The 15827-nt window shown below is 35.4% G+C and overlaps 1 protein-coding gene across 5 annotated transcripts in view; it reads right to left on the bottom strand.

The window, feature by feature from the left end:
* Positions 1 to 15827, bottom strand: part of LOC113502590 (sodium/potassium/calcium exchanger Nckx30C) — a 73703-nt gene extending 57876 nt beyond the window's left edge. For 3 of the 5 annotated variants that reach the window (XM_026884211.1, XM_026884221.1, XM_026884231.1), the window contains exon 1: positions 15138 to 15827. In XM_026884211.1, coding sequence (XP_026740012.1) covers positions 15138 to 15821 — 684 coding nt within the window. In that variant the 5' untranslated portion in view covers positions 15822 to 15827. The remainder of the gene's footprint in view (positions 1 to 15137) is intronic. The other 2 variants (XM_026884241.1, XM_026884248.1) reach the window with 1 other exon arrangement.

Below are 15827 nucleotides of genomic sequence, written 5' to 3'. Positions count from 1 at the left end.
AGACAATATTTCACATCATTTCTCGTCTAAAGCCACAGAGCTAGGCAAACTAATAACCAACAGTCCCAGTCCAGTCTAACTTCAATAGTTAAGATATTTAGAACAATATGTCAACTCCATACAGTCAGATGTGTTACGTATTATCAAAATCGAGAAGCGAGCTAACTGTATTTGGCACTCCGAATGACGTGATCTAAGGATATAACATTCATTTCACAACGGTCCCATTTTGGAAGAGAGACGCCGCTCTACAAAGTGTAGCGCGCTATCCCGCTCCCACACCTGCAACGGTCTTACTTTAGAAGGCTGTGCTTGGAAGCCGATATCCAGTTTGCAAGCATGTTTGATCTACAAAGGCTGAATTATTACGTACCACTGCACTTTCCTAGCTATTTTACGAGGTAACTAACTGTAAAAATTCTACTCGTATTTTGCAAGTTTTGCCTGCTTTGCTTTTAGTAGTTTGCGTACTACGGATTTCACACTTTTATCAATTTTCAGTTTACTCTTTTATTTTGAGCGGAACTTTCTCTCTGCTTTGATTATGAAAGTCTCGCTCTTTACCAGAACAAAAGTAACATTAATATAACAATGCTTTCACCTACATCATGAGCATATGTGGTCAAATACCTAAGTAGATACAAAATCTTATATACCAAAAAATGTGCTTGTGAATGTCTCAAACGAGCTTTCCTCCTTGGGAAAAATGAGTTCCTTCCTGGCCTACTCTAATTAGAAGCTCGCACCTTTCTGACGCGCGCTCTTTACAAAATTGCATCCTTATTGCGCAGCTGAGCGGTTTAAGCGTTGGTCCTTTTAGCCCTATGAGGGAGTGAGGACCATCTGTGGCCTAAAGCAATTATGGACGGAAAGTTTTGACTCCACTTATGGACAAATTTTACTACATGTAGTAGAAGTAATTTTGTACTACTCTTGGTGAAGTCATGTTTTAAGAAATTTCTTCCTTGTTTTGTTGTGACGAAAATAGCAAAAGAAGTTTTGACAAAAATTGCCGGTAAAGAAACTTTGATAAAAAATTTAGCTCAATATATAACGATACAAAAATGGAATAGTATATACTCACTCAAGTGGAAAACCGCATTGCACGAAATGTATATTCCATTATAATACTTTCCAAAGTTACTGCATCGCATAAAAGATATCATATTTCAAAGCGCACAACACTTTTGTAAAAGATAAAATATCCTCCTAAGAACCTATTCATGTATCATTCATATTTTGTAACTGTCACAGACCGCATCAGGCAAAGGCAAGCACAGAGGTTGCCAGCCCTGGAGATCTGCCAAAAATTTAATATTATAAAGTTGGTACACAACAAATGATTTTAATACGAAACTGTCGACTGCACGCTTGATATCTTTTTTTAAATCTATTGGCTAAATTGATAAGATAACCTAACTTTTTAGGGTTCTGGACGTATAGAAGAAAAACGGGAACCTTTTAAGAAAACTTCGCTGTGTTCTTACGATCATCCACCTGTCATCAGGCCGACAAATGCAATAAGTTCAAATTTTAAATTTGGGGAACGAAGGCCTTGCAATAAATATTGCAATGGTATTCTTAGATCACATTTCTTAGCCAGTTTTATTTGCCTACCTAAAATACCTACCAGCCATAACTGAATTTCGCTGATCCGTATTTCCTAGATGTAACGACCAACCTTTTTTATTTTTCAGTCCATTTCCAGGTTTACTTCGCGGCTCGTATTTTATGCCGCTTGTGAATGCATATAATAGAATTAGCGAGCGTTATTCTCGGCGCAAACCCGGTCCAGTTTTTCATTTACAAATGCTCCAAATTATTATTTGATTCATTTTGAGCAAAAAATGGCATGCGAGAGCCGTTGCCAAAACAAACGCGAGTCTGACTTTCATCTGACTGGTTTTTCTTAAACTTAAATGTTAAATAAGGGAGTATTTGTGGCCAGGTGGCGCAAATGACAGTTTTGTAGACAAGATTACTGCAATCTATACTAATATATAAAGCTGAAGAGTTTGTTTGTTTGTTTGAACGCGCTAATCTCAAGAACTACTGGTCCAAATTGAAAAATTATTTTTGTGTTGAATAGACCATTCATCGAGGAAGGCTTTAGGCTATAAACCATCACGCTGCGACTAATAGGAGCGAAGATACAATAGAAAATGTGAAAAAAAAACAGGGCAGGTATAAATCATAACTTATATCTTCTACCCACGGAGACGAAGTCGCGGGCAACAACTAGTAACTAAATAAGCTTCGTACAATCAAACAAAGACTGCATTTGGGTTATAAAGCAGAGCAATATTACAACAGACTGAATTCCAGGCAAGGCGTCTGTCTGCCTAAAATATTCTTGCAAAGTGCTGAAGAAGTTTTATTCCAGTTTTCAATAATGCATAGGTTGAAGAAGGTAACTTTATGTTTACTTGAAATTTGAAGATTTATTTTACAAAAACTGGGGTATGTTTTATTATGAATTATATCTAGGTTAAAATTTTCTTTTAAGTAATTTTCTGTGTTGCATAATTTTACCATTTAAGCGTTTTACTGATTATTTATTTATTTGTTTTTATTCGTTAAATATACAATTACAATATGTAGTGCTCCACAAAACCGGTTTATCGGTTTGTCCATGGACGAGTCGCAATTTAGTCAAGTTTACACATATATTATACATATAAAAGTTATACAAATAGGTATGTATGATAAAGTTTTGGTAGCTTGTACTCTATACAGGGGCAGGTAAATGTTAATCACAATAACAGCATTCCACGCGCACTTCTATATGTCGAATTATAAATACAAATTTCGAATTTAATTAAAATATAATTCAAGGTTCGTAATAAAATAGACGACGTAAACTTTAGTAACTACGGTAGCTTTAGTTTTATTTTCTCAGACGACTGCAGCAGCGGTACCTCACTGTACAATAAAAAGAGGTCGTAAAATTTTACAATTCTTAATTATATGCGGCAGGATTTATAGCTTGATTCCTGTGCATGCATGAGTATAATGGCAGAACTTGGCTGTATGGTTGTGACCTTTGTATGTCATATTGGACTGCACGAAGAGCCTAGTATTCGGACCCGTTAGTAGTTGCCGATTCGATCCCCGCGGAGGTAAAATATTTGTGAGATCCACGAATGCGCTTTCTGAGTCTGGGTTTCTTTGTGCGCGAATCATTTTTTTTTTATTTGATTAGAAAGGCTATTATTTTCGCAATAGAGTCGTAAAAATAGCGCCGTGAAGTTTTTTTTCGACATATTACTAATATTCACCCTTTCCTTGTTATTGGCTTTATGATTATTTTCTTTTGTTTAATAAACCTACAGTTATATTAATAAAACATTTTTTAGTTAATGCCTCAATAAATAGGTTAAAGTTATTTTCCCGCCTTTTAAGGGTATTTTAACCTATTATCCCTTTCAGTCAATAGCCAATCAAGTTTTAACCCCTTACGTTCAATTCCCGCCTAATTTACACCTCGCTATGGATCCCAGCGTGCAAGAACCTTCTTGTTCATATTTATGGTGCTAAGCTGGTTCAAAGTTAAGGCAGGAAGGTTTTTTATGAACCTTTTTTACCTTAATAGGCAAGCGGCAAAGGTGAAGGAGACAATTCTCAAATTTTGTTAATTGCACAATGATAACACATATAGTATACCTATAACCCATTTTAGTATTTTCACCTTCGTGATAAAGGACAGATGTAATTAAAACGAATCACAAGTTTTGCTAACAGTATAGATATTTGACATGCGTACTTTTAAAAAAGAACACAACACACAACTTTAAAAAAAAATTAAAAACTAAAATTACCCCTTCCCGTCATCCAAGCCTCTAAACAGGTAGACTATCTCCATTTACAATTTAAAACCCCGAAATTAATTACTCTAAACTAGCTAACACCGCATAAAGGCCATAAAACATAACGTGCACTGGCACGGCGGGGCCTGAACGTGGCACTTTGGCAGTTTGCCAGTTCCCCAGGGTGGCCAGTCTTTGTGCCAGAGCGGACACTCGCGCCCACTAAGATTGCTTTTAGCTTATTGTTAGCCGCTCTTGTGCATGTATTGCTGTATGTTTTGTTTTGGATTAGCTGCTGTTATTGCTCTTGTTTCTGAATTAAAGTGGGTTTGGTCGAGATGTGTTTTTTTTTTCTAGCATACTTTTTTAATTAATGTTTAAAGACAGATTCAGTGTTAGTAAAATATTCAGTTCAAGATTATATGATATTTACGTTATGTAGCCGAAAGTTTTTGTTTGACTAACATTTACGTAGATTAAACAGAATTTTATGTAAAATAAAATACATTTTTGTCGCCTATAACTTTAAAAATGAAACCGGTTTTAATCAAACTCGTTATTCAACTTTAATAGAAAAAACATTTAAATAGCATTTCCGTTTAGGTGCTATGATGCCATAGACGGACAGCGAGACAAGTCAAATTTATACCATCCACTTTTTGCATCAGAAAAACTATTTTCAGGCCAAGTCCCAAACTCTACCATCATAAAAATAACATCTGAATATTCGAATAGTTGAATTATAACAGCATTAAAACTTCACGTAACTTTATGAAAAATCGTGAGATAAAAACGCCAGACGTTTCTCGCCCAAACTGAGTGCAAACAGTTAATCCTAGGTTTATTTCACATAAATATACGATCGGTATTTTTGCGAGGGATCCCAACTCGCGTGGCTTACTGCGGGGCTAACATTAATTGTCTCTCGTTTTTTAATTGGCTTTCTGCCATTTCACCACCTTTGTTACCATAAACTACTCATAAAGCAATATGGATTTTTAAATCAAGTATTTTCAGATTTTTCGAAAAGTCTTTCAAGCGAACTTAATGAGAATTTGTAGTACGTTTAAATTGAAATAAAAGTTAAAAAATCGTTCAAATTCAAAATAGACTCGCGACATGGCTTGAGAAATTGAACATGTAGGAAACATAATTATAAGTCGTAGATGTAAACTTGTAGCTATCACGGTACATGAGAAACAGCCTCACTTTCAACATCAGAAATGTACTTCACCATTGTGTCGTAGTTTCAGAAATATCAAACCATACAAATATTTATTCCATACGTTGCTTAAACTCGCAGCAAAACGAGCAATAGTTAATAGCATGATGGCCTCTACCACTCGGCACTCGTTTTAACTTCAAGTACTGCAATAAAAATAACTAACAACCTTAATAACTGAAGGGCTGTTGCTTCAGGCACTCGTGGCCGAGGTGGGGTGTCAAATGTCGCCGGAGACACTTGTTACGTTTCTTAAGACATGCTTGGAGCTGTTTTGCTGTACTTTTTAATGCCCGCAAAAGTTTATGTAACGTGGTTCAGTGGAGACCGATTATATGTAAATTATTTCGGGTAGGCAGTCTTTTTACAGGAAATATTAGGCTTTTTCCATTGCAATTCAGAGGTGTAAGTTAGCTCAACATCAGCAGCAATGGCCTACAAAACTTAGTGCTTCAAAACTCGCTTGAAACTGAACCAAACCTAACGCTCATATAAACAAACCACTAATACAAATAATACCTAATGTATCAGTTAAACGGTATCCATTCAAGCCCCAACATAATATCAGAGTAAAATCAAGGTAACACAAAACAACGAGCAACAGACAACATCGCAATACGTTCGAACACATCAACAACCATTAACGTGTTCCTAACTACATATGAAAACAACTTTCATACTGATGCGGCAATGTACGTTAAACTCATTATAATAGTCGCAGTAATCATCGTACATATTTAATGTGGATATGGTTCATGGCCATTCAGACAGGTGGTCTTACTTACGCCGTTCACATGTGGAGTTTGCGTAAACACGTTGATTTATTATTTAATAGCATTCCCTGACGTGAAGAAGTTTCTTCGTTTTAGTGCCTTAAGTGGTAGAGAGATTATGACGATTTAGCTGTAATGTTTTATGTAATCATCTTTAGCTGGCTTACTTTTATTTATAAACTAGCTGTTGCCCGCGACTTCGTCCGCGTTGTTAGAAGATATAATTTAGGAATTTTTGAACGGAAGCCCTCGAAGATGAATATTTTTCCCCGTTTCTGCCACATTTTTCATTGTGTCTTCGCTCCTATTAGTTGCAGCGTGATGTTATATAGCCTAAAACCTTCCTCGATTAATTATCTCTATTGAACACAAAAATATTTTTTTAATTTGAACCAGTAGTCCCTGAGATTAGCGCGTTGAAACAAACAAACTCTTCAGCTTTATATATTAGTATAGAAGTATAGATGAAGTTTTGGAGGGATTAACCACCATTCTAGACCGCTCTACGGTGTATGATGAAGGTCCCTGATTGAGTCAGAATCTTACTGGTTCCCAAGGAATTGTGCAAACGTACTTATGAACATGTATAGAAAAACATTTATAAAATAGTCTGAGGCAACATTAAAACGATATTTAATTTAAAGAATGTAGGTTTAGATATTCAGTGTGGAAGAGACTCATTCTTAAGTTTATATTTTTTTCCATTTCATACTCATTTATGTTTCCTTCATTATCTCTACAAACAAAGTCAGCAATGCAGTATATTCCCCCTCTACAAAGATAGTGAAGAATATTCTTCTTCAACCCACACTTACTTAATTAAAAAGTTTTCAATCTCGTCTATATTCCGCGACACATTTGTAGATGCTTCGGATTAAACAAACGTCTAAACTTTGTGCGAGAGCTTTAAGCTCCGAGATCGCTTCATTATTATTGTTGAAGTTTTCACAAAATATTTTTATTTTAAGAAATTGTAAGGCTGTTTATTCTTAAAAATAAGATTTCAGAAAAAATCTTATTCTGTTGAATTGAATCTTATTCTGTTTGGTCACAGTTAAGTACCGCGTCTCTATATAAGGAGAGTGAAAACACCTCTCTTATTATAGAGACCCGTCTTTTATAGGTATGTATGAGACTATTAACAGTTTAAGCTTATTTTGAAGTCAGAATACTTTTATTGAGTTACATAATCTATTAACGCTATTGTTTATCTTCCTACTACCACGATATATCACAAAGAATATCACCACATTATTCCAATACATAGGTGTATTACGAAACATAGTCAAAAAGTTACAGACGAACGTCAATCGAAGGGCAAACAGTCAAAGTTCCTAAAACATAGAGCCATAACACAAAATCTCCCCGAAAACTTTTACCGAACAACAAAGAAGAAAAGCCTCAAACAAATAAAACAAAAGGTGCAGAGCCCTAAAACCTTCATCCATTTGGTTCACCGACAATACAATGCATCATTTTTAATAGCGGAACGCCAGCGTAGCTATTACCGTAGTGCTATCTACGAGCGTAGGCTCGTAGCGGTATTGACGTAACGCCGTAGCCTCGTAGCTGTGTACATTGTAGACTGTATTTAGACTTGAACTGGTTCATAGTACAAATGATCTTGAGATTAGTTTTGTTTTATTTTGCATTTTACCTTCAATATTACGTTTTATGAAATAAAATAGTTTTATAGAAAGTATCTATCATTATATTGCAGCCACGTTTGCAGATAAAAAAAAACTGATATACTTATAACATAACTGGAAATACATTTATGATAATGACATATATTTTCAACATAATATCCGTAGTACAATAAAACCAAATTTCCGTTCTCTACATACTACATAATATTTTGCGTGTCATAGTAACGCTTAATACGCGTGTGCCCAACAAAACGTAGCCGTTAACATAAAAATACGGATCCCGTAATCGTTTGAATCAAAACTACACGTAAACGGAACACGAAAGCCTTTACGTTACGTAATGTGAAGCCTACTTTGTGAGTAATGTTTAGAGTTGGGAGGATATTTTTTGGATGGAAATATAATAGCGAGCTGAATGGCCTTGATTGTAGGAAGAAATAAAATATATAGAAATGAATAGATGAAAGATATCGGAATTCAGGATACTTTTTGATCTTGGCGCACTTCTTTAAATTAGGAAACCTGAGAGCCGAAGAGTTAAATCTCTATTGATGCGAATTACTTATAGTCGTTTCATTAAATACGCACTAATAGTCATTTTATTTAATTATTTAGGTAATAATTAAATATAATTATATTTTATTACTAGCTGTTGCCCGCGACTTCGTCCCCGTGGGTAGAAGATATAAGTTACCATTTAGACCTGCCCTGTTTTTTTCACATTTTCCATTGTATCTTCGATCCTATTTGTCGCAGCGTGATGGTTTATAGCCTAAAGCCTTCCTCGGTAAATGGTCTATTCAACACAAAAAGAATTTTTCAATTTGGACCAGTAGTTCCTGAGATTAGCGCGTTCAAACAAACAAACAAACATAAGTATAGATATAGACAAGAATTTTGCAAAGTTAAAGTATACTTTCGCAAGTATACCTTGCATTAAAGATATACTTGACCGGTCATTTGTGTAATATATATCACACCCATCTCATAATAAATGTGTAATAATCGCTGTTTATTTAAACATATTTTTTTAACGAATCTACTACCCCTCACTCGCAAACCCAAACGCTTTGTTCCACAAGCTACAGCGACAATCAGAGCATAAATATTCATGTTCGTATGTAGGTCAGGTTTAACAGTAACCACTAACGTTGCAGCCGGTGTGATAGAGCCACAGAGTATTGTAAAATAAGGTTGTATATTTGTGTGAACAACAATATAATAATAATAAACAGTTTATGAAATTTAGTAGGAGAAGTTAAATCTGAAATAAAACTTGTGAGCCAAACTTGATGTTTTTTTTATGGAACCAATTGACAGCTTTCCAGGATTCTAAGCATTCCACTTTAAATTAAAAAATAATGAGCAGAAATGGTTCATCAAATCCGAAGTTCTAAGGTAACAAATAACTATAAAGAAATATCAACGAATTAAGAACCTAATCCTGTTTGAAGTCGATTGAAAAGGAATAAATTGATGAATCAAAATTTTTATTTTTGAGGATACGAATTTCCAATACCTATTTATAATGCGGACTTTTTTGTACAGCCGGTTAAATATGTCCATGAAACAAAAGCATCTTGACTACCCCTTGCGTATTCACATAAACAAAAAATCTCTCTTTGATCGTAAGCTGTGAAGGTTTGAAGTATCGAAAACGGGTAAGCTGTGTGTCCATCTCACTTTTAAAGGAGATCTTGACATCAAGGAAAGATACGATTGCTCATCTTAAGACAAGTGGATCCTTCAATGCGAAACAAAAGTACATTGTTGGTCATCCTCTTAGACATATTTGTTGACTGGTAAATCATTCTGCTATCAAACGCCATTTAATTTTGGAAAAATGAATGACTTAGGGCTGATTTTTCAATCGCCAGATAACTTTTATTTGACGAATATGTTTGACGTTTTGACAGCCTTTGTATAGAAAATATGTCAAACGGCCATATTTATTCCTCAAATAAAAGTTATCTGGCGATTGAAAAATCGGGCCTTAAGTAAACAGTCTGAAATGGACTATAAAATTTCTCAGTGACAGGAAAATGTGAAACAATGGTGCTGAGATCAAATCGATTGATATTTGTCGGATTGTAGATTGTTGAGAAATTGTTTAGCTTAGGATGAGAGACTTCGACAAGCGCGGAACATGATAGAGATCTTTTGAATTTATTAGAATGAGATTTCTTCCTGATGGTTAGAGTCATTATGTATTATGATTGTACATAATTTAACTAACGATTTCCTTGGAAAAAACGCTTAAATACTATACCTCAAAAAGCGATCTAGAAAAACAATTAAAATTCTACCCAAAACGAACTGACCAATTCGGTAATCTCTACATTATTTCTAAAAAGATTTAATGTATTCGAAAGCACACAAACAATACAAAGTATCGCTTTGATGCGATCTTTTTCATCCTTTGAGTTTTTTCAGTAAGTGAGGGTGCAATACGAGCATAAGAAGGCCTGCGTGGTATCCATAACGACGGACTTCAAACTTTAGCATAATAAACAAGGAGTGCGCAACCAATTTGCATCGCTAGTAGTATGTTATGTAGGTACCTATTTCTCACGTATATACAAGGTGTTGAAGAACTACGTAGCTGCGTTTTTTTAAAGATATACTCGTAAATACGGAATGCTATATTACAAACCAATTTTGCGAAACCAACAACTTTTAAATACGAATAAAGCAATCTTTTTGTTAAGTTTTATTATCTTTTCATATTTCTACCCAAGGAAAAAAATGCATGGATTTCAGAAACACCATGTGTATATATTATATTCTTACAGTTGTATCAAGCGTACATTTAAGTCCCTTATCCGTTAGTTAATGTATTGGACATTGACCAAGCAGATACAGATTAAATTTAGTTCAATAAAAGGAATTTTATGAGGAATGATTGAAGTACAATCGAATTGAAATTCTATAAAATATTATTACACTGTTGAAATACTCCAACCATCTATTATTTCAAGTAAAAGAGCTTTTAAATACAAATAAATCTGTACTTTTCGTGTCTTGGAGTTTTTTATAAGAAAACATTTTTGTCCGCAACCAATGTACGTTGAAGTCAAAAGAACAATTTTCATAAATTCCCTTCAGCCTGCTTTGTTTTGTGGATTTTTACTTTAGATATTGCTATTTCACTTGGTTATAGCTTTGTTTATTGTATTATGAAAAATTCTAAGGTTGTATAACTTTATTCTTGCAAGTAGCGATTTAATCGAAAGATCAAAAATGGTTTGAATGCCAATCTCGCTTTTTTATAGGACTATCACACTATCATTGTCCATCATTGAAACTCCTGTAAACAAGGATCTGCAATGAAAAGTAACCACCGAAACAATTAAGCTCGGTGTGTCCCAGGGGAAACGATTAAGTGTCTTAGACCCTACAACGAAATTAATCAGAAATAGTAAAACGGAGGAGTACGAAAAAAATTGCTGAACTCTCCTACATTGCAAGCGGGAGACTCAAAAGAAAAAGCCAGTTGAGCAAAGAAAGGAGATTCATAAATGCGTTAGGCTCAGTTGACAAGCACCACGGATATAGCCTTAGAAATGAATGGGTCCTATAATTAAGGAGCTGTTAATTCCGATAATAGGTATGGCAAAAACGTCTGAATGCACGGAATTTTGCTCCGATTGCATCAAGATCTTAATAGTAAGCGATGCAGGCTGTCGGCTGTAAACTATCTAATGAGATATTACGATCATCATACCGCAGAAACTATTAGGTATTTATTTTCGGATAAAGTATTCATCGCTTTTTAATTGCATTTTTATGTGATATAATACGATCCATAACAGTTGTACTAAGGTTGTCCCTATAGATATCTTAAAACATTTCGATACCAAAAATCGCCTAAAAAATTACTTGGAAGTGATATTGTTTTTAGGTAAGTCACGTGACTTGTCATTTCCATTTTCATACCTTTGCTACGTCATGATTCAATCAGATTCACTGAATATTTTTACTATTGTTTCATGGTACCAAATACTTTTAAACGAGCTCTTTTAAAATGCAAAAATAAATCTCCCACAGTGTAACGTTTTAAATGACAGATACAATTCACAAATAGTAAAAAACTACAAACTGGATTACACAATTTACAAAAACAACACATGTTCACGCAAACCCGGTTGAAACATAGCCTTTTCTATAAAACTCTGAACGTAGGATCCTTTCGATGTAAGAGTGGGATAGCGCTCTACAATGCGCGTAGCTACATCTCGCTCTCACAACGAAGGCGATCGTGCTTTATGAGTTTCATAGTACCGGCCCTGAAACAGATAGAAATTGCAATTCCAATTCAGTTCTGTCACAATTAAAATTGCAGAGCGCTGTATGCATTACCATATTCCATTTAATAGAATGGAATTTTATAACGATCTGTTAAATTATGATAACACAATTTGTAAAGCAATTTTAGGTTTCAATCTGAGCTTTGAAATAAATGAAGATATACGAACTTTCGTGGAAGATGACTATTTTTTTTAGGTATGGAACGGACCGATTTTATAAGGCTCTATTCGACCATCCGTCACTACACAAGATTGTATCTCATGAACAATGATGGTAAGACAGTTAAAATTTACAGATGATGTATCAAATCTTTTTAATAAAGAAGAAGGTCTGTGCCCAGCAGTGGAATATATAATCCTATGTCTATCTTCAAATATCAATCTGACAACAATTTTTTGAGGTCCATATTCACGTACTCCAAAGCAAGTTACATTAAAATGTGATCAGCGTTATCAGAACGACAGACATTCATTTATAAATATTAGTATAGGTAAGAAGGTCCTTTCGTATCACGTAAAACGGTTTTATCAGATCCATCCGTTTGGTATCTTAGTGGGAAGATCAAACAATCCGCATTATACTGCACTTTTAGACAATTTAAAAGTGTATATCCATTTGTTAATTATGGCTTTTAATTTCAATGCCAATATCTAGAGGGGTTTGGCGCTGTATGCTGAGATACAGGACCTGTCCTAGTTCGGCTGCAGAGGCTCCCACGTTGTATTTTATTTAATTTTAGCCTGTAAGATATTTTTAACACAAATTGTATTTTTTTTTGGTGAAATAAACATTATTATTAAAAAACATTATTATTATTATTAAAAACTTACGTTAGAGGTTCCGCGCTTGACGCACGCAACTCATCAAATTCGACTCAAGGAAAAGGACAAAACTTTGAAACCTATTAAAATGTTATTACTTAACTACCCATGTATACAGGGTGTGGAAGGTTTGAGAATTTATTTATAGGTAAATTTTATATCTGTTTCCGTCGGGATTTGTAATGTGACACCATGTTGGAGAGAATATAAGAAGGTGATGAATGTCTGTTTATGTACCTACCTACCTACGTAGTTAACGATTTTATATTACGTATTTTTATATGGGAATGTCGAATCCAGCCAGTTCAAACGGACTTCTAAAAAAATCTACTCTTAAAGAATAAAATGTTTTAGACCATTTACTTTCTATACTTTTGCGACTTAAAATAAATATACTTTGTCAATTTCTATTTATCAAATCTTCGTAATTAATATCATACTAGATCGGTGTCAATTGTATGAACAAAGAATATTCTTTTTATTTTCCAGCATCAAGTGTGCTATAAGAGCATTCTAACCCCTTGCCAAGGCACTGTCCCGACTGACAGTGGGATTTCTGATTTCCTGGGGGAGTGCCCAGAAACGAATAGATTGAACAAAGAGAGAACACTGAATAAATTTTGAGGAATGCTGACAAAGCACGGAACTCACTTTTAAAGAAGTAAATTCGAAAATTATTAAGCCATCCGAAAATTGGTAAATACATTTTTTATCACTAAGTTAAGAAATAGTTAGCGACTCCCAATGCCTCTAACGTAACTTCTAACGTAGAATTTTATAAGCTCATACGGAATAATCCGTTTCGGTGAACATCAGAATTTCTTGCGAATTTTCTTTTTATTGAACGTCAACGCAAAGAAAATAGTGTTAAATAGTAGGTAGTGGTTTTTGTTACTAAATTGAAAACTAAAATATTGAAATAAAACTAAATGCTGGCAGTTTTATTTTTCATTTTTCTAAAAAAAAACGAACTTTGTGTTGATACTAGTTTCACTATATTATTATCATAAAATGCCTTTATCAATAAACTTAATGATCTAATTATTTATGTAGGTTCCCGATTTAATATTAATCTACACGCACATTTCGACTGCTAATGAAGGCTAATTGTCAATTAATAATAGAAAAACAAATCCTTATCCTAATTATTATTGCGACATGGAACTATGTGTAGGTACTAAAATGTATGGGGAAATACGGAATAATATTATTAAAAATGTTTCTTCTAATTTAATATAATTTTACAACTGTCTACGAAAGTGTAATAGTTCATTACAAAAAATTAACATAAGATCTTCATATTTTAATGGCCAGATTATTTTTAGTTTTATAAAGCCATTTATTTAATAAACCTTCTTTGAAAATGTTAATTTTGATGCGTAGGAGCGATATTTTTAAATACGGCAACGCATTTCCACGACACCCTGTAGATACGTGTCCATAAATGTGGGTTTCGATAAACCCTTGACACGATAACGCTTTATTCTAAAATTGCCCGCCTACCGCGGGCTAAAACCGGATAAACCTAAAAGCGTCCGGTTCAGGCTAAAACCGTTCATTCATGCTTTTCAGCTAAAAATATTTATTTGTTACCTCAATAGTAATCGTTCAAAACTTCACATCGAAATAGACAAATATTTTTCTTACTAAACTCTCTCCGTTGAGCTTTTTTTTTTGTTTCAAACGTTAAGCTGTCAATATTATTTGAAGATAGAATGTCAATGGGTAATATAAAACCTCATTGGTTTAATAATGGTGGTTAAGTTTCCTCTTTCTTATTTTTTTTATGGAAATTTAAGTTTCGATCGTGATCTAATATTTTAGGTTGCCAGTACCTAAACAGTAAAATATATAAAACTATTGAAATCATAAATCGTTTACATTCGTGCTTCTTGCTTGTAACCTGTTTGAAATATTCAAATGTTATGAGTCCCTTGGTCCCTTTACACAAGTAAAGAGTACCTATAGAAATGCGAGAAAAAAGTATTTTGCTGCGTCGGTAGAAGCTATCGCGATAATAACGGTCTAATAAGCAATTAGGTACGCTGGAGATTCCGTGTAAATGGTACAAAAAATATTTTTAGGCACCATTGATCTAACAAAAATGGTTAAATTATTTTTATAATCAGGCATACTAATATACATAATTATGTCTACTTATGAGTGTGTAATATATTAGTTGATTCTATAGTGTAATGTATTAGGTACTTAATCTTTTAGTAACTACATACTTTTAGTCGATTTCTAACTGTGATGCACTATTAGACGATTATGGGAAGGGAAGTCTTTGAGCTAAGTATGTTTAGGTTTTAACACATCGCAGGCTCTATTGGAAGTCGATACTCTAAATATTGGCGCAGATATGGTTTGAACGCATTAACTTGTTGACGTTCGACTGTTTGAAAAGTTGTGTGTGTGAATCTCGCTTAATTGTTAACTTGTATAAAGTTTTGTCCGAGATTTCATTGTTTACTATTAATTCATAAATATTTGAGTAGTGTCCATATCTGCGCCAGATGGTGAAGACAGCATGCTTGGGTGTGTGCGGGCGAGCTCACCGTCGGCATCAGCTGATCAGTACTCCGGACGCGCGTCACCTTGTTCTTGTAGATGAGCTTCTTGAGCGCGCGCTCGACGGGCTGGTTCCACCTCATGAACATGACGTAGGCGCCGTACAGCGAGAACAGCACCAGCGCCTCCTGCCAGTAGATCTCGCTGTCTTGGAAACAGTATATTAACACGATAAGGCTGATCGAGTAGAAGGTGCAGTCGCGGAATAACGGCCACCAAGTCAGTGTCAAAGTTGTTCTCGAGAAGAGCGCGCACGCACCGATCACGAACAATATGTTGAACACGGCCGAGCCCACGATCGTCCCGATGCCCACGTCGTCGAACGACACGAACACGCCGATGATGGAGGTGAAGAGCTCCGGCGCGGAGCCCCCCGCCGCCATGAAGGTGGCGCCGGCCACGTCGTCCCGGATGGCCAGTCGCTCGATGATCACGTCCAGCGCCGGCACGAAGAACTCGTCGCACACGATGGCCAGCGCCACGAACATGTAGCCCATGCCGATGACGTGCAGCAGCACGGCGCCCGACCGCCGCTGCTCCTCACTGAACAGGTCCGTGGGGAACAGCGGGGTCTTCTCATCCTCGGGCGGCGGCGAGGGGCTGAGGTCAGTGGCGTTGGGCTCGCCGGCCCGCGCCGCCGCCAGCAGCGCTAGCAGCAGCGCGCCACCCATGCCGCG

The sequence above is a fragment of the Trichoplusia ni genome, chromosome 2, assembly GCF_003590095.1.
Source record: "Trichoplusia ni isolate ovarian cell line Hi5 chromosome 2, tn1, whole genome shotgun sequence".
NCBI lineage: Eukaryota > Metazoa > Arthropoda > Insecta > Lepidoptera > Noctuidae > Trichoplusia > Trichoplusia ni.
This window is presented reverse-complemented; position numbering and strand designations above follow the sequence as displayed.